This window comes from Sus scrofa, chromosome 5, assembly GCF_000003025.6.
Source record: "Sus scrofa isolate TJ Tabasco breed Duroc chromosome 5, Sscrofa11.1, whole genome shotgun sequence".
Classification (NCBI taxonomy): Eukaryota; Metazoa; Chordata; class Mammalia; order Artiodactyla; family Suidae; genus Sus; species Sus scrofa.
In genome coordinates, this window is record NC_010447.5 from 5,752,385 (window position 1) to 5,771,658 (window position 19,274).

General features: G+C 56.1%; 1 protein-coding gene across 3 annotated transcripts; it reads right to left on the reverse strand.

Annotated features, from left to right (window-relative positions):
- On the reverse strand, positions 298–18,217 carry LOC100620827. Of its 3 annotated transcripts, none has more exons than XM_021091411.1 (6): positions 17,390–18,217; positions 3,299–3,451; positions 1,972–2,079; positions 1,357–1,474; positions 720–784; positions 298–503 (listed from the first exon to the last, which is right to left on the reverse strand). In XM_021091411.1, exons 1-6 carry the CDS (start codon positions 17,761–17,763, stop codon positions 377–379), a joined length of 945 nt encoding a protein of 314 aa, XP_020947070.1. In that variant the 5' UTR covers positions 17,764–18,217; the 3' UTR covers positions 298–376. The 3 variants fall into 3 exon arrangements, with proteins under 3 accessions (XP_020947070.1, XP_020947069.1, XP_020947071.1); XM_021091410.1 differs by having other exon boundaries at positions 1,972–2,082; XM_021091412.1 differs by having other exon boundaries at positions 298–784; positions 1,972–2,082.

Below are 19,274 nucleotides of genomic sequence, written 5' to 3' on the forward strand. Positions count from 1 at the left end.
GCACTGCTGGGTGCTGGGGGAGCAGAGGCTGGGAGAGTAGGCCGCCCCGTGTAAGCAGCACTGACAGCGCGAAGGAGATAATCCCTAATGGCAGGCTGCGGGCGCCCAGGCGTGACAAGGAGGGGGCAGACAGCTTGTGTTGGGCCAAACAGCATGACAGCATTTGCAGGTGCAGGAAGGAGCCGGGAGGCTGTGTGACCCGGGCAGCCCACAGGTGGCCGGGAGCACGCCCTGCCCTGCCCTCCCCTCGGCAGGCAGAGCCAGCCCACGCGGCAAACCCCAGAGAGCACCAGAGACTGGCTGGAAACCAACATTTTATTGAGCTCTCCTCACCCTGCAGAAATCTATTCCAGCAGATTCTTTTTTGCCGCAGGCATCACAGACACAGGGGTGTGACCAGCACCCCCCCTGACGTCCGCTGTGACCAACCCACAAGGAGGAGGCACCTTCTCGGCACAGCGCAGGCTGGGCCAGGGGAGCAGGTGCGTTCACCAGTAACGACCCTGGAAGTATAATGAATTCATTTCTCTTACAAAAAAAAGAAAGAAAAGAAAAAAATGAATATGAACCTCAGTGTCCCAGCACTTGGAGTTTAAATATTTAAAAAAAAAAAAAAAAAGATCACCAGTTAAAGACAACAAATCCAAAACGGCCACCTCCAGGGTGGTGGTCAAGGGGGAGGGGCCTGCCCCACCCCACACTGGCCAGCAGCTGGTCACCTCCAGGCAAGCATCACCACCAGCAGCAGGGACAGCGCCAGCTCGGGCCACAGGCTGGGAGACACCTGTGGGATGAAGGAGGGACACGTGAGCCCCTTCAGTCTGCCTCACCCCCTGCACCCGCTCTGGACACGGGGACCAGCCAGTCAGCGGGGAGGCTGGGTGGTGACGGGGGAGTCAGGTCAGGTGGGGGAGGCGGGAGCACCTCACTCAGAACTGGGAGGAGGTGACAGAAAGAGGAGCAGCAGAAGAGGGATGGAAGAGTGGCTCTGGGCCGTGGCAGAAGGGGCTGCCAGCCTGCCATAGCCGGTGTGACACAACCAACTGGCACGAGGGACAACCTGCAGTGCTGCTGGGGAGGAAGGGGAGCCATTAGGAAAGCTGCTCAGGACAAGAGGCGACAGTGAGGAGCCAGCCTGCCAGGTGAGGGCCACTCCTGGCAGAGGGACAGCAGCGTGGGTGGGGAAACAGGCAGGGATCCAGGCGTCCCCTCAGGGGCCTGGCGGCAGCAGAAAGAGGAGACCAGGCAAGACGAGGCAGTCGGGAGTGGTGGGGACGGTGGCCTCCAGAGTGTGCCCCATGGAGCAGCTGCTCCACAGCTGTCGCCACATCAAGGCCCCCAAATCTCAAAGCTTACCCTGTCCCTGAGGGACAAGATGCTCCTGAGCCTTCGGTTCTCCCTGAGGTTCGTGAACGCAATCATGAAGCTTCTAAGAACATCCCTCGGGCCTATCTGGCTAAAGGGGAAGAAAGAGCTGCAAGACAAAAGCGGGGGAGCAGGGCCATTACTGCAGGACAGGAGCAGAGGTGGCCTCTACTTCCGGTGACAGCGGTGGGGAAGGCCTTCTGTCCCCCCACCCACTGTCACCCTATCCCTCTCCCCTGGGAGCCTTCAGCGAGGGCCTCTCCCCACGGCCTGGTCTCTTGGTCCTAAGCTCATCTCATTTCCTGTTTCCTCCTTCCCCTGCCTGCCAGTCCCCCGGGATCTGGACTTGCGTCCTAGAGCTGCCACAGGGCAACGCTCCACAGGCCCAGAGAGGCAGGTCCCTGGCCTTGTCTCTGCCCCCACCGGGGCAGAGAACCTGCATGGAAGCTGAGATGCCACCTGCTCCACCCCCACCCCCGGGAGAAGGCCCCACCTACACACTGGGCGCAACCCCATCTGACCTCGCTCAGCGTTTCCCATCATGTTAAGCCACAACCCTCTGGGGAAGGGGGCTGGGGACCCCTGGGCTGGGGGGGGACTTGTCACCTGTACACGATCATCCAGAGTGGCTCGGCGAACTGGGGCAGCAGCAACCTCAGCTCCAGATCATCGGCAATGGAGGCCAGCTGCATGGCCAGGTGATGGGGGGCCTCACTGCTGGGAGACCACAGGGAACTGGGTGTGGGTGTGCTGGTGACCCCACAACCCCACCCAAGGTTCTCGCGGCGCAGGGGTGTCAAGCGAGGTGGGGGTGGGGCCCTTCACACCCCCCTCCTCCGGCTCCCATTTGCTTCAGAAGAAGCCATCAAGGTCTGGACGCCCTGGAGTGCAGGTCCTAGATCCTGGGGAGGGGGCTGCCCAGAAGGAAGGGCAGGAAGACACTGCAGGTGACGGAGTCAGCCCCCTGGCCCCCACGTGGCCTTCCTTCCCCTCCAAGGATAACTGAGTGCCCTGGAGAGTCCCGGGGGGCTTGGGGGGAAAGGTGGGCAGGGAGGCTGGGGTCTCACCTAGCCTCCTCGTGGGGAGGGACCCTGGGACCTGTTCCCAATCTTGACACCACCTCAGATGTCACCATCCCTTTCAGAAGGGAGGCGCTACCTGGGCCCTGTCGAGCCTCCCCCGTCCCCCGCCCGAATTCCTGACGGAAATGGAAGGTGCACGCCCTCCCACCCGCCGGAAAAGTCTAGCACATTCCCCTCCCCGCCCCAACCTGGGGAGGTCGCTCTGAGCTGCTTGCGGGGCTGCCTGCATTCCAGCCCGGTGACTTGGCTGGAAATTCCCAGGGAAGACAGGCCTCCCAGGGGCCAAGGCCTCCGAGCCCCTCCCTGCCCAGCTGGCGGGGGGGTGGGAGCTCGGAAGGAAGGAGGCAGAGTCTTGGGTCCCTCCAGTCCTAAAACCCCGACCAGCCCCAAATCCCAAGTCTAGGACTTAATGGCTCAGAGTGTCCTGAGGCCAAAAGCAGGACAGCAGCACCCAGAACCCGGGCTGATGCTTAGTTGTCTCAGCATCTCCTCTTTGCTGCCCCAACAGCGGGGTCAGGCCCTGCATCTGAGGTGGCCTCCTTCCGGGTTTAGAAAATTGATCACATCTCTTAAGAGGCCTGGAGGCACCCACCCTGTCTTAGGGCCACAAGCTCGAGCCACTCTGATGGCCAGTGCCCCAGGTCCATCCCAGATGGTGACGCTGCTGGGTGCCCACGGGTCCCTGGGAGCTGGTGTCAGAGCAGAGCTGCCCCGCCCGGGGCTTTGCCCCCGTGACCACACCCGGGAATTTCCACTCTGCAGAGCTGCCAGGAGAGCCAGGAGGCTCTTCTCACCATCGGGCAGTAGTCCCTGCCCAAGAACAGGGGAGGGCAGGGCCCAGAGGGACCTACCTGTGGGGGGAGACCTCAGGGTGGAACTCCAAGATATTGGTCACGCCAGGAACCCCCACCACTTGCTCGTCCAGGAAGCTGGGGCCATGGTTTTGCAGGAAGGTGTACAAGAAGAGGCTCCTGGAGAGGGGTCTTGCTTCATACATTTCTTCTCTGGAGGAAAAAGATGTAGACTTGATGCCCAGAGACACACAATGCGGGTACCACCCACAAGTCACCTTACCTCTACCCAAGCTCCCCTGGCGGAATCCTGCTGTGTGCCTCTGGGCAAGTACCGAGCCTCTCTGTTCTCTGTCATACATCCCCTAGAGTCAAGGATCTGGAGACAATTCACAAGGGTCCTTGCCTTTTTTCTTTGTGAAAAGAATCAGACTTATGGAGTTCCCCTTGTGGCTCAGTGGTAATGAACCTGACTGGTATCCATGAAGTTGCAGGTTTGATCCCTGGCCTCACTCAGTGGGTTAAGGATCTGGCGTTGCTGTGAGCTGTGGCGTAGGTCGCAGACATGGCTCAGGTCTGGTGATGCTGTGGCTGTGGTGTATGCTAGTAGCTACAGCTTTGATTTGACCCCAAGCCTGGGAATTTCCATATGCTGTGGATGCCGGACCTAAAAAGACAAAAAAAAAAAAAAAAGAATCAGACTTAGAAATGTAGGCTCTAATAATAGCCCTCCAGAAGCCTGGAGTCGGAGTTCCCGTCGTAGCGCAGTGGTTAACGAATCCGACTAGGAACCATGAGGTTGCGGGTTCGGTCCCTGCCCTTGCTCAGTGGGTTAACGATCCGGCGTTGCCGTGAGCTGTGGTGTAGGTTGCAGACGCGGCTCGGATCCCGTGTTGCTGTGGCTCTGGCGTAGGCCGGTGGCTACAGCTCCGATTCAACCCCTAGCCTGGGAACCTCCATATGCCGTGGGAGCGGCCCAAGAAATAGCAACAACAACAACAAAAAAGACAAAAAAAAAAAAAAAAAAAAAAAGAAGCCTGGAGTCGAACTAAAAACTCCAGGGTCTGGTGTCACAGTGTATGGACCAAGAGCCAATCCTGGGTTCTGCCAGCTTCCTTTGGCTTCTCCCCACAAGCAGACAAGGCAAACACAAGCTAAACAAGGAAAAGTCACCCACAATCAGTTCCCAGAGGGGCACTGCCAGTTTCTAAACACGCACATTTTCGAAAATGGCATCACACCTTACACAGAACTTCATAACCTCCTTTTTCTTTTTCTTTTTTTTTTTTTTTTTTGCTTTTTAGGGCCACATTCACAGCATACGGAGGTTCCCAGGCTAAGGATCAAATCTGAGCTGCAGCTGCCGGCCTACACCAGAGCCACAGCAACACCAGATCCAAGCCACGTCTGCGACCTACACCACAGCTCACGGCAACGCTGGATCCTTAACCCACTGAGCGAGGCCAGGGATCGAACCCGAAACCTCATGGTTACTAGTCAGACTGTCGCCAGTGCACCACGATGGGAACTCCTTAACTTCCTTTCTTCACCTGTCTGTCTTGCAGGACCCCTCTCCACACCCCTGGCTCCTTGCTAATAGGACTAGTTTTCTTTGGGTGGCCCTGAATCTGCATTCAGCTAAGCCAGGTTCGTCTAAGCCGGTCCTGACACTCCTGTTTCTCACTTTCCCAACATGCCTTGTGGCTAGAGGAGGTGGGTGTGCCAACCAGTTCTGGTCAGTGAGGTCTCAGCAGGCTGGTGTGGGAGCTGGTCAGGGCTGTGACCTTGTTCCCCATAATTCACCCCACACCGTATCAAAGAGCCTCGGGTCGGGAACACAACGAAGAACCAAAGGGCCTGAGTGCAAATCCCAGCTCTTCCCCTCAGCACCTGGGTGACGTCACAGTTTTCTCATCTGTAAGGTATCAGGAGCCCCCCCCACTGGGATGGAGGAATTTCTTTCTAGTAGTTTGGGGGTTTTTTTCTTTTTCTTTTTTTTTTTTTAGGGCCACACTCAAAGCATATGGAAGTTCCCAAGCTAGGGGTCAAATCAGAGCTGCATCTGTGACCTACGCCACAGCCACGGCAACGCGGGATCCTCAACCCACGGCGGGAGGCCATGGCTCGAACCCACGTCCTCATGGATACTAGTTGGGTTTGTTACCGCTGAACTCCCTCCTTCTAGGAATTGTTTCGCCGCATCCACAGCTTGTGGAGGTTCCTGGGCCAGGGATCGAGCCCACATCACAGCAGTGACCCGAGCTACAGTAGCGACAATGCCGGATCCTTAACTGCTCGCAGGGCCACCAGGGAACTCTGCCTTCAAGTACTCGGAGCAAAGCCTGGGACATGGAGGGAGTACCTACTGTTATGACCTCTGGACTTCTCTCCACTGTTCTTACACTAATATTTTCTTCTTTTTTGGCGGCCCCAGGCCGTATGGAGTTCCCAGGGCCAGGGATCAGATCGGAGCTACAGCTGTGACCTAACTCTGGATCCCTAACCCACTAGGCCAGGCTGGGGATCACACCTGAGCCCCAGCGTTGCAGAGATGCTGCTCATCCCACTGTGCCATAGCGGGAACTCCTCATAGTGAATATTATTAATAATTAACCGGCTTCTACCCGAGCCTCCTGCTCCCCAGGCCAGGGTGGACCAATGTTCATCCCGGAGGTGGACCTCAGGCAGCACCTACACGGGCACCCGCGGGGACACGGAGTGACCAACAGGGTGAAGACGGGGCAGGGGCTCATGCGCACACAGGCAAGTCTCCGGGGCCCTCCAGGTGTCTCAGGGCGAGTCTAGACAGGTTATTCTCAACAGTGCATCCAAACCGCACGCCGAGATGGACATGACGTCATCAAGGACGCAGCCAGGCATTTGGGGGTCTGGGGCCCTCTGGCCTTTGAGCCAGAACACCGCATAAGGACAGCATTGTTCTAGAGAATGAACGCCCAGCGTTCGTATCAAGAGATGGCTGTTTCGGTTTCCTAGGAGGGAAGCAGTTTTACATCTGTTCCAGATGAAAGCTCCGTGTGAAAGGCAGCGCGCAGGAGCTGGGGCTGGGGAGATCAGACGTGTAAACACAGCCACAAAACAGCCCCAGCCTGACATATGCCACCCACACCTGTCAGGACAGCCTCTTCCCCCGTGGGCTGAAAGGAGCTGTCAGGTCAGACCTGGTGGGTGGAGGGAGAGGGGCGGGGGGGAAGGGGCTGCCACCTGCTGAGGGCACCTGCAGCAAAGTGTTAAAAAGCACGCAGGCACTACTACTCCCCCAAACCAGCAGACCAGCACACCCACACTCAGCAGCGGGGCGGGGGGGTGGGGGGACTTTTCTAAGAGCCCTAAAAGGCTGTAAGCAACTTAGACACCGAGCTCTGGTACCATTCTGGGCACCTGAGTCTTCATGCATTTGTTCCAGGGCATCAGTTAAAAGCTCTGAGGTGACTCCAGGTCCACCTGCGAAGAAGCCAAGTTATGTGACAATTCTTTCCTTCTAAAGTCTAGATGACAAAACTGGTACGGTTTAAAGCCACTTTTGTAGGGAGTTCCCGTCGTGGCTCAATGGAAACAAATCTGCCTAGCATTCAGAAGGACACTGGATCGATCCCCAGACTTGCTAAGTGGGTTAAGGATCCAGCATTGCCATGAGCGGTGGTACAGGGCACAGACATGGCTTGGATCCCGCGTTGCTGTGGCTGTGCAGCTACAGCTCCGATTTGATCCCTAGCCTGGGAACTTCCATATGCCACGGGTGCAGCCCTAAAAGATGAAAACCAAACCAAGCCAAACCAAACAAAATCCACCTTTGTAGCTAAAGGTTGACTTTCATCCCTCCCCCTTTTAATCAGGGGATGCTGAACCAGGGTCCCAAACCCTGTTCCCAGCACCCACCCCCCCCCACCCCACCGCCCTGCCCCCGGGGCTACTGACACCACACTGGGGTGGGGGGTGGGGGTGCCATGTGACTCAAATTAACTGAAATTAGGAGTCCCATTGTGGCGCAGTGGTTAACGAATCCAACTAGGAACCATGAGGTCTCAAGTTCGATCCCTGGCCTTGCTCAGTGGGTTAAGGATCCGGCGTTGCTGTGAGCTGTGGTGTAGGTCGCAGACGTGTCTCAGGTCCCGCGTTGCTATGGCTCTGGTGTAGACCGGCGGCTATAGCTCCAATTCAACCTCTAGCCTGGGAACCTCCATATGCCGCGGGAGTGGCCCCAGAAAAGGCAAAACGACAAAAAAAAAAAAAAAATATATATATATATATATATTAACTGAAATTAGATTTACAGAGAAAATTATAAACCAGTCTTAGCAAGATCAACATATTAAAAATCAACAGCATTCCTGAAGGCAACCAGGAAATAGAGCAGACAATAAATACCTCTGCAGAAATGTACAGTTTTTGGTCAGGAACGAATCTAAGGATGCTTGCTTAAAATCTTCATGTGAGTTCCCACTGTGGCCCAGCAGGCTAAGAACCTGATGGTATCTCTGTGAGGATGCAGGTTGGATCCCTGGCCTCACTCAGTAGGTTAAGTATCCAGTGTTGCTGCAAACTGCCTCACAGATGTGGCTCGGATCTAGTGTGGCCATGGCTGTGGCGCAGACCGGCAGCTGCAGCTCAGAATGGACCCCAGTCCGGAAACTTTGCCTCAGGTGTGGCCGTTTAAAGAAAAAAAAAAAATTAAAACTCCTTTAAAATACTTAAAAGACCCAGCTAAATGTAGACAGAGGTTTTAACACTGCCAGGGTTCTAAACCCTGTCGATTTGACCTTGTGTAAGGCTGGCATTTCAGGAATTGTGACCAGGAGCAGTCTGCCCCCCAGGCCCCAGGCTCCAGGCCCCACGGGTGGCTATGCAAATGGCCATTTTCCAGGGAAAGCTGCCCTGGCCCTCATTTGCATCTGTCTCCTGGCTCCCTTACCCTCCCCCAAGCCCTCCCCCCTCCAGAACCAAAGAGAAGGCTGCGCTCCTCTGGAAACCCCTGCCTTCCCAGCGGGTGAGGGGCCACAAGGGGACTTCGCTGGGCAGACAGCCTGAGCCTCACCTTCACCCACTGTCCCAACATCCCCTGGTCCCCAGGAGACATGCCTAAAATCCTTGGGCACCTTGGGTACCAAATGGGATGAGGGGCCCTGAGTTCCACACAGGAGCAGGTGTCTGACCAGGGACTGTGGCAGCTTGGTCAGGTCGGGGTCGAGGCTGGGCAGTGTCTGACCAGTTCCAGGGATGGGTGAGCAGCAGGAGTGGTGCCTTCCCAACCAGATGAACTGTTTGGGGCAAGACCTGCACCTTCGTGTGGGTCCCCAGACCTTTCTGGAGCCCCCTGAGCTGGCCTGGGACAGACACCAGACTCTCCTCTCCCCACACTCACCTGAGCCCTGCACGGAGGCTCCAAGACAGGCACGGAATCTTGGGTTAACACCCTAACCCAACCACCCAGTTGCAGTGAGATCTTGGGCAAGATCCTCGGTTTTCTGATCTGTTAAATGGGAATAACAGTCCTAAGCTAACAGGGTTCCTCTTCCAGGCAAGAACCAGCACTGTCTGTCTTATAATCCCAGCTGATGCTTGGGTATCTACTACTGTCAGACACTGATTGAAGCCCTGCATACGGATTGACTCTAAAACGCTCGCCCCTTAACCCTGCATCTAAATCAGAGGAGCGAAGTGATCCAAGTCCTTAGGCTTCTTGGCCCAGCCAGTGCCAAGACTCCGCCCAGTATTAATGGAGAAGGGTCAGCAGCCAGGCCTGGGCTGGCCTTGGAGGCAGGATCCCTGCAGCTGTGCCCAGCTCCAGGCCCTCCCGGCTGCCCCACAACCATCCCAATGGAGACTCAGTGGCTGGGCCCCTCCGTCTGGGCTCTCCAATGACCTGCACAGAGCAGTCTCAGCTCTGACCCTGCCATGGCTTCACTGCTGCACAGCTCCTGGTCCCCTTGGGAGCACTCCATCATATCAAGGTCCCCCCCAACAGTCCTGCCACCCCAACCCTGGACCCTGCTCCTGCTACATCATTTTTTTTTTTGGCTGTGCTGGAGGCCTGTGAAAGTTCCCAGGCCAGGGACCCAACCCATGCCACAGCAGCAACCAGAGCCACGGTAGTGACAATGCCAGATCCTTAACCCACTGCATCACAAGGGAGCTCCTCCCGCCCCTTTAAAGAGCCCGTGCCTGGGCAGTGACACTGGCCATCCTCGGTCTCTCGCCTGGCGTCCCAGTTGGTCCCCACTGGGTGTCCTTGGTAGGACAAATTGATAGACTCCACGTTGACATGCCTGACACAGTAAGCAGGTAACGAAACGGAAGCTGCCATTACTATGCACCACTGCTTCCCGGCACACAGCATACAACACAGAGGTGATTGTCTAATGGGGAGTTTTCTTTTGCGTGCAGTAAGTTCCGGTGTTGTTGCTGCAGTGGCTTGGGTTCCTGCTGTGAGCAAGTTTGATCCCTGGCCCGGGAACTTCTGCCTGCTGAGGGCACAGCCAAAAAAAAAAAAAAAGTTTGTTGAATGACTAAACAAACGCACGTACTGAAGTCACTGCAGCTGCAGATCCAGGAGCCTGGACTGGTTTTAAACATCTATTTTTTCCATCATATTTGCAAATGAGTAGTTAAAAACCCTGCTTTGGTGAAAAGCAAGCTCCCCCACCCAGGCTGCAGCCCACACATACCCTCCTACACACTCAGTGGAAACATTTTCCTCCAGAGACTGGGATGCAAATCTAACCTTCTGCCCCCACAGCCGTGAGGACACGCGAAGGGTAGGCTCTGGACCAGCTGACCTGCAGTTTGACGGGCTGGGCCTCTTCCACACACAGAGATGGGAACAGCTGTCCCCTCCTTGGAGGGGAGACCCTCAGCCACGCCAAGCCCAGCCTTCCCCATGTCCCTGCAGGCCTTGCAGTAAAGCAGGAGGAACAGCTAAAGACACCTTGGGCTGCAGCAGTACCAGCTGGGAAGTGGAGGCCTGGGTACCAAGCCGTGGCTGCTGCGTTGAAGCCAGCTGGAAAGCCCTGGTTCCCAGGCTTTTTTCTTCCCGGCTTCCCATCCACCCACCCATGAGCAGACTTACAGAGCACCCAGTGCTCTAAGCATCAAGCAGAAAAGCCCTGACCTCGGGAGGACGGACCCAGGTTCCAGCCCCAGCTCTGTCACTGCTCTGCGACTAGGACAGGTCACCTAACTCCAAGAGGAGTTTCGATCCTGCACAGAAACGGCACAATCTCCAGGGCTGCTAAGAGGATTAAAAGATACAACTGTGGCCCATTTTCTGCCACCCAGCAGGGGCTCCAAAGCTGGTCGAGGGATCAACAGACCCAGAAGAAGGGATGGGGGGGAGAGCTGGTCCCCTACTTCTCTGGGGGTCGATTTGACACTATCTCCCAAAGTCACAAATGCACATACCCTTTGATCTCTAGAATCAAAGGGTGCAGGCCTGCCTGTACCTGGCAGGTACCAAGATCTTGAAGGCACATGAACACAGCAGGGAGCACTGCTTAACTGTGCTGCCACATGTGTAATAAAAAGAAGACAGATGGAGACTTCCTGGTGGCTTAGCAGGTGAAGGATCCGAGGGCGTTGTCACTGCTACGGCTCGGGTTGCTGCTGTGGCGCGAGAGTTCGATCCCTGGCCCGGGAACATCCGCAAGCCAAGGACTCAGTTAAAACAAAACAAAACAAAAACAAAAACGGAGTTCCCATTGTGGCGCAGTGGTTAACGAATCCGACTAGGAACCATGAGATTGCAGGTTCGATCCCTGGCCTTGCTCAGTGGGTTAAGGATCCGGCGTTGCTGTGAGCTGTGGTGTCTCAGACGTAGGCCGGCGGCTATATCTCTGATTAGACCCCCAGCCTGGGAACCTCCATATGCCACAGGTGCAGCCCTAGAAAAGACAAAAAAGACAAAAAAAAAAAAGGGAAAGAAAGAAAAAAGGCAGCTCCATCCCCTAAAGGAGAAGGCAGAAGGAGACATCATTTTATTATCTACGTTTCTGTCTTCCTGAACACATGCTGGTTAATGACTGATTCAAAAAATAAAGCAAAAACAATTGCCTCAAGTTCAGAGCTTTCATCTGTGGTCTGAAAAGGTGATGTCTGCTATTTCAGGAATCAGGCATCCAACCTCTCCCAGCCCCTCCCTGGCCCCCCACCCACTCCTTCCCCACCTGGCAGGGGCGGTCCTGACTTAGGCACCTGCAGGTGCCCAGAGCAGCTGGTCTGAGGTGGGTGGGGCTCACGCCCCACAAGTGAGGGAGAGATAACGGGGACGAGAGAGCGAGGAGAGGGAGAGGGAGGCAGGAGAGGGAAAGGCATCTCGGCCCTAGAGTTGGAAATTCACCCACAGGTGGGCGGGAGGTGTTCGGTAATTTGGAAAATGGCAGCTTGGAATGAGCCCCTCGGTCCTATGAACCCCCTCGACTGGCACTGCAGCCCTGCACCTCGAACCCCAGCACAGGTGGTGGCCTGATCCACCCGGAACCAGGTGCAGACACAGCCAGCGGCTGAGCTAGAGACGGACCCAGCCTCCGACGGGCTTCCCGCTGGCCTGGCCGCAGGCAAAGGCTGCCCCCCCCCCCGCCCCAGCCTGTTGCTTAGGAACCCCACATCCTCTTATATTCGCATCTACTGGGTCCAGCCTCCCCCTCCGGAGGGGACTTTTGCCCATTTCACAGATGGGGGACCTGGGAATGGTGAGAACGGAGATTCAGAGCCAGGTGCCTCCGTTCTCAACACTCCCAGGTCCCCAAATACACTGAGCCAGCAGTGTGACGGAGTCACTCGGGAGAGAGAAAAGAAGGCAGCCTTGACCATCATAAGAAAGGTCTTGCTCTGAGGGCTGAAAGGCCAAATAACTTTACTGAATTCAACAGCGGCTGGAACATGCCGGGCCCTGCGTGCGAGGCGTGGGAAGATGGACCAGGAACTAACTTTTAGTCGCTGTTCACGGGAGCATCGTGTCTCCTTCACACGGGCTGCACTGGGCACTCCACAGGCTTAACCCTGTTTAAGGAACATTAGCCCCTATTTACAGATGAGGAGACTGAGGGTTAGAGCAGTGACGGGCTTGCCACACGCCCCAGGGAAGAGAGACATTAAACCTGGCCTCAACTCCAAGACACACTCTTGGTCACAGCTTAGGGGTCCAAGTGTGGCAGGAGCTGCTCAGAGGCTGCCAGGGCTCCTGGTCCCCAAAGCCTCCTTCGGGTCTGGCCCGACGCGCTCAGGAATGACACAAAACCAGTGTCCCTTCTCCTCCCCTGGGCAGCTTGGCCACCGCAAAAAAATGGAAGAAGGGGGCCTCTGTGTAGCATGGCAAGAAGTGATGGATAAGGGTGAGTGACAGTCTGCTGCAACGCTATTTATGCAAATGTTGACCATGGAAAGGCTGTGCCAGGCAAGGGGCACCGGGCTGAGGGCACATCTGGAGTCTGTTGACCCAGCTTGGCTGTGCTACTCGGAACAAATGCCTTGGCCTCTCTGGGCCCCTAATTCTTCACTTGTAAAGCAAACACTGGAGCCAGAGGCTCTAATGCCCTTTCGGGCTCAGGGATTCATAAAAACTGGACAAAGCATAACAGATTAATAACTCTCTTGACGACTCATTTCAGCACTGGTTTTGAAGTGGTTCGCTACGCTCCGAAAAGTCTGTGTACCGCCCCAGGTTCTTCTGTTGAAAACCTGATGCTCCAGGATGGGAAAAAAGAGGGGGCCTTGGGAGGCTCTTAGATCCTGAGGGCTCCGCTAATGGGATGGGGGTTCTTCTAAATGAGGCCCAGGAAGAGTTCCCTGGGGGCGCAGCGGGTTAAGGATCTGGCATTGTCACCGCTGTGGGTTGGATTCAATCCCTGGCCTGGGAACTTCATATGCTGTGGGTGTGGCCATAAAAAAAGTAATAATAATATGGTAAAATAAAAGTTAGTGAGGCCCAGGACAGCTCCCTCCCCCACCCTCCACCAAGGATACAGAGGCCAGTGGCACTGCGACCTTGGACTTCCAGTATCCAGGACTGTGGGAAATAAATGTCTGTGGCTTCTGAGCCACCTCGGCTGTGGTGTTGTTAGAATACACACTTCAAAGAAGTGAACGGAACACAGCTGGGGCAACAAGGTGAGGCCAGATTGCAGGGGATCCCAGGCAGCCCAGCCCTGGGTGACGCCCCGAAGGATCCCTGTGCTTCTCTGCCACTATTAGAAAGAAAGGGTACCACCTGGGCCTGCAGTTTTCAAGTTCAAAAGCACGTCTTTTGAACACCAGATGCTGAAGAGGGCATGGACAAAAGGGACCCTTGTCCACTGTTGGTGGGAACATAAATTGGTGCGGCCTGTATGGAGCACAGTAAGTTCAGAGATTGCTCAAAAAACTAAAAACGGAGGAGTTTCTGTCTGTCGTGGTGCAGCAGAAATGAATCCGACTAGGAACCATGAGGTTGCGGGTTCGATCCCTGACCTTGCTCAGTGGGTTAAGGATCCGGCGTTGCTGTAAGCCGTGGTGTAGGTCCAGATGCAGCTCAGATCCTGTGTTACTGTGGCTGTGGCATAGGCTGGCAGCTGGAGCTCCGATTGGACCCCTAGCCTGGGAACCTCCATGTGCAGTGGGTGCAGCCCTCAAAAAAGCAAAACAAACAAAACACTAAAAATAGAGCTACCATATGACCCTGCAATCCCACTCCTGGGCATCTATCTGGACAAAACTAATTGAAAAGATACACGCATCTTAACAGTTCATAGCAGCACTATTCACAACAGTCAAGACACGCAAACAACCAATGTGCTCATCAGCAGATGACTGGCTGAAGATGTGGGCACATCTATACAATGGACTATTACTCAGCCATAAAAAAGGATGGAATATTGCCATTTGCAGCAACATGGATGGACCTAGAGTTGATCATACTAAGTCAGACAGAGCTAGACAAATATTACATGATGTTACCAATATGTGGAATCTAAAAAATAGTACAAAAGAACTTACTTACAAAACAGAATGACAGACACAGAAAACAAAAAGAACCAAAGGGGGAAGAGGGGGAAGGATAAATGAGGAGTATGGGATTAGACAGATAGATATTATCACGAGAAACTACTGTGCAGCACAGGGAACCTTCAATATCTTGGAATAACCTATAATACATGCACAGGTTAGGGTACACCTGAAACTAAACACAATATTGCAAATCAGCTATAATTGAATAACATAAGAAAAAAACATGTATTTAAGTTCCTAAAATGAATTTAGGTGAAGGTCTGTGCTCTGCCAAGCCCAGACACTAGGGGCTGAGGAGACCCTGCATCTCAACCACTCACCAGACCCTGACAAGGACCCCTCCAGGTGGCAGCATGAAGGGTTCCCGTATTCCCCCTGCGACAGAGCCTCATTTCGGCTCTGGACTCTCACCCCCGACCCTTTCACACCCTCCACCCCACCTCACACCCTCCCTATGCCTTCCCCAGATTGGCACGGCGGTGGGGGTGGGGGGACCTGCTTCTTCCTCCCAGGCCAGGCCCAGAATCCACCTCCTCCACACCCTCCACGGGACGGAATTAACTGCCCTCATGCGCAGCGTGGAGCACTTGGGTAAACAGCCCTGGATTAGCCCGTTATGGTTGCATTAAATGTTTACCTGTCTGTCTGCTCCAGCTCCCAGCAGGAACCCCGTGAACAGGGACAGCCCAGCGGGAACAGTGCACACGCCCTGGCTGGGGGGCCCCGGGGCTGGACACCCTCACCTTTTGGCAGAGGCGTGTGGTCAGCACTCGCTCTTGGGAAGCTCTGATTAGCTGGCACACCGGGAATTCCCGGATGCATCACTGTCTACACACGGGAAATCCGGCATATCCAGGTCTCTGCCCTCGACAGCCTCTTTTAAATTTTTTTTTTAATGGCCACGTCCACAGCCCATGGAGGCTCCCAGGCTAGAGATCGAACTGGAGCTACAGCTGCTGCCCTACGCCACAGCCACAGCCACGTGGGATCTGAGCCGTGTCTGCGACCTACACCACAGCTCATGGCAACACTGGATCCTTAACCCACTGAGCGAGGCCAGGGATCAAACCTGCATCCTCGTGGATGCTAGTCGGGCTTGCTACCGCTGAGCCACAATGGGAAGGCCAGAGAGCCTCTTCTGAACTCCGAGCCACAGATGGTGACCTTCCGGGAAGCCGGGTGGGCTGCCCTCGCTGCCCAGAGCTGGCGCCTCCCCTCGGCCTGTCTTCTCCCACCTCCAGAAAAACAGGTTGACCGTGCAGCGTCTGGCAAGGCCCAGCGGGTGTTTAGTGTTGTCACACCCTAATATTGACACTAGGAAAATCAGCTGCCCTTCCTGAGCCCGCCCCAGTGCCCTGACCACCAGGCCTGGCCGCTCCCGCCGCCTCAGGGACGAGGAGGGACAAGGGCCTGGGACTTATTTGCTTACATTCTGTATTTCGCCCAGCGCCCAGCCCCAAGCAACCCTCAGCAGGACAAAGCCACGAGGGAGCGGCCACACGTGTCCACGCCAGACCCGCTGCAGGCTTCCTGGTGGCTGCCAACAACAAAACCCGAGCCCGTGCCGGGAACTTCCTTGAAAGCCCTTGGAATTGTTCTGAGCCCAGAGAAAAACAGTCCGACTCTCGTGAGATCCACTCTGTCTGCGGCAGGGGAAGCAAGAAGCCATTAATTGTCTACCCACTTAATGGGTTCACTGAAAACAGGATGCTTTCCAGGGAGAGGGGAAAACACCTCCAAGGTCAGGGTCAAGGCTCTCGGGCGGTGGAGGACCCCCTTCCATTCACTAGAAGGTGGGACGTGAAAAAAAGGGACTAACACTGCTCTCTCTGCTTTCGCTACCACTCAGCTTTCATGTGCCTAATAAAACTGACAGCTAATAGATAGAGACATAAACCCAGCTTCTTCCCGGAGAGCCCAGGCTGTGACAGGCACCGGGGATGCTCCAATGGTGTGATCCTGTTCGCATGGGGTTGCAGGCTAACATGAATCACACTACGTGAGCATCCATCATTTCCACACCGTCTTTAGTGTCCTGAAGACATAATATAAGGTCCTAGGCCAGAGGAGATGGTGGGAAGAGTAGGAGGTTCGATGAGGCAGTCTGGGAGGACTTCTCGGAGGAGGCAGCAATGGAGCTGAGACAGCGGAGAGGGAGAGTCTGACACCACAAGGACTGTGCTAAGTACATTACTCCATTTGTTTTAGGCCTGACACTGCCCCATGCAAAGCCGCACAGAATCTTCTGCGAAAGAGTTTCCACCAAAAAGACCACTTTTAGCCTAACCTGGCTAAAAGTCCACACTCTGGAAGTTCCCTGCACCCCACCCCCACCCCAACACCTTAGACATTTTAAACCAAAAACAAGCACAAATAAACATGTGTAACCTAATGGCAGTAAAGCCGGAGAAGCCACAGTGACCTTGAGGTTAAGATGGTGGGAAGTCCCAAATTCTGCAGTGAGAAGGGAGGGGAGATGAGACTGAGAAGAGCAGCACCAGCAGCCCAGGGCTAACACTGGAATCCAGGCATCTTAGGGAAAAGGTGCAAAACGGAACCAAGGAACGCCCAGGATGTGCTGCTCCTCAGGACTCATTCCAAGGGCATGCCACAAACAAGGAGAAATAAGGTTAACCCCCTCCCCCCCCCGAGCTCCAGGGACGTCACTAACAGCCACCAACACTCGGGAGTGGGGACGTTTCCCCAAACACGGTAGGACACCTCATGGACCCATTTTACAGAATGAGCAAACTGAGGCACCGGGCTGGCACAGCCCTTCTCAGACAACACAGCTGGAAAGTGGCTGTGAGAATGGCTTGGCTTCCAAAAAATGGTTCTAGGCTTTTAGCTACACAGCCTTTCTGCTATCTCCTGGACTAAGTTTCAGTTTCTCCATCTGTAAAGTGAGGCCCGGTCCTCGGAGAGCGGCTGGCACAGAGTTGTTGTCCCGCTCCACCCTAACGCGCCGAGGATAAAGCTGAGAGCCCACCCTTCCCGGGAGCAGGAGCTAACCTGATCCAGGGCCCAGCCACATAGGTACTTGCAAAATGCTACAACAGCGGTAGCAGCAGCAGCAGCAGCAGGAACAACAACGTCCCAGCCCCCAAGGCGGCCCCTTCTAGAGAAAATTACAATAACAATTAACGGTTTACAAACCGTTTCGCACCCAGGAGACAGGAGCGCGTGGAGCAAGTGTTAAGGAGCCTCGAGTCCCCAGCCCAGGGCTGGTTTGGACCGCGCGGGGATGGGCGGCGGGACCCCTCGCGGTCACCGGATGGAACGCGCCCGGCGGCCACTCCAGCGCTGCGGCGGCCGGCGGTCCCCGGTTTACAAAACCAAACCGGGCGCCTTCCCCGCCGGGCGCACCTGCGCAGGCAGTGGGCAGGCGGAGGGCGGCGGCGCCCGCTCGGCGCGCAGTTCCTGTTCCGGACCGCCCCGCCTGCGGCCCCGGTCAAGTTCTTCTCGGGCCCTTCGCAGGTGCGCGGCGCCGGGGCGCCCCGGGGCCGGCGGGGACCAGTGCCCGACGCCATATTCCCCTTTTTCGTGGCCGCGCGGCTCTGTCACCGCGGCCCCGGCCTGGGGGTTCCGCGCTCCGGCCGGGTCCGCAGGACCCGAAGGACGTGGGAGCCCGGCCCCAGAGGCCGCACCAGAAGGAGGCGCTGAGCAAAGGGGCGTCCGGCCCCCGGGGTGCGGTGCAGAAGGGTGGCCCATTGTACGGATGCGGAGACTGAGGCCCTCGGGGCCGCGGCTGGCACGCCCACCAACGGGGAACTGGAGCCTCCGCCAGCGAAGGATTGTTCCGGAACCGAGGTCCCGAGACGTCGCCCCCAAGGAGTCAACCCGAGTAAGCAAAACCTGGGCACATGGCCCCCAGCTTCCAGCCGCTCGGCGCCCAGGGCAGCCCCCGGCGCCTACCTGCAGGGCTGGGGCCGGGCGGAGGGGCGGACGGCAGCGGAGTTAGGTCCCCAGCAGAGGCGGCAGGGATCGGACTTACCTCGCGGCGGTGGCGGCGGTGGCGGCGGTGGCGGCGGCGTCCGCCCGGAGCGCTGGAGCCGGGAGCCGTATTGTCTGCCGCCAGCGGCCCGCGCGCGGCGGTATAAACTCCGGGCCCCGCCCCGACCCGCCCCCAGGGGCCCTCCCCACCCAATAGCGCCGACTCCACGACCCAGGCGGGTCCGAAAGGCAACAAAAAAGCTACGAGAGAGATCTGTTTACTTGTTTACTCTCTGCCCGCCTCCCGCGGTCTGCAAGTTTGTTTTGTCGCGTGCGCAGTTTGCTCCGGGGAATATTTATGGATGAATCCACTGGCTGCATTTGGGCGGGCAATCCAGGACCTCCCTTCTTCGTCCTCAAAGAAGCCCAAGTTCCTGGTGCTTTTTTTTTTTTTTTTTATTCTTTTTAGGGCCTCATCCGCGGCATATGTTAGTTCCCAGGCTAGGGGTAGAATCGGAGCGGTTGCTGCCGGCCTACGCCACAGCCGCAGTAACGCCAGATCCGAGCCGCGTCTGCAGCCTCCACCACAGCTCAAGGCAACGCCGGATCCTTAACCCGCTGAGCGAGGCCAGGGAGCGAACCCGCAATCTCATGGTTCCTAGTCGGATTCGTTTCCGCTGTGCCAAGGCGGAAACTCCGCCCTGGTGCTTTTTTTCATCCCCATTTTACTGAAGAAGAAACAGAGGCTCGGAGAGGACGGAACGACCTGCTAAACGACAGTATGACTTCAGCGCTCAAATATTCACGCTGGCTGCTTCAAGAGTCAGGTTTTGTTTGGAGTTTTGTTGTTGTTCTATAGTTTTTAAAATTGTGGTAAAATGCACATAACAAAACCTACCATCTTAACTATGGCTAAGTGCACCGTGGTATTAAATACCTTCAAAATGCACAGCTGTCACCACTCCGTATCTCCCTAACGCTCCACCTTTCTGCCCCACTCCTTCCTACCCCTCATCCTGCCAGCTGCACCACACACCGGCCTCCATTCCCAGGCCTCCCGTAGTGGGTGCAGCCTGCCCTGCCCCGGGGCTCCAGCCTGGCGCTCTGG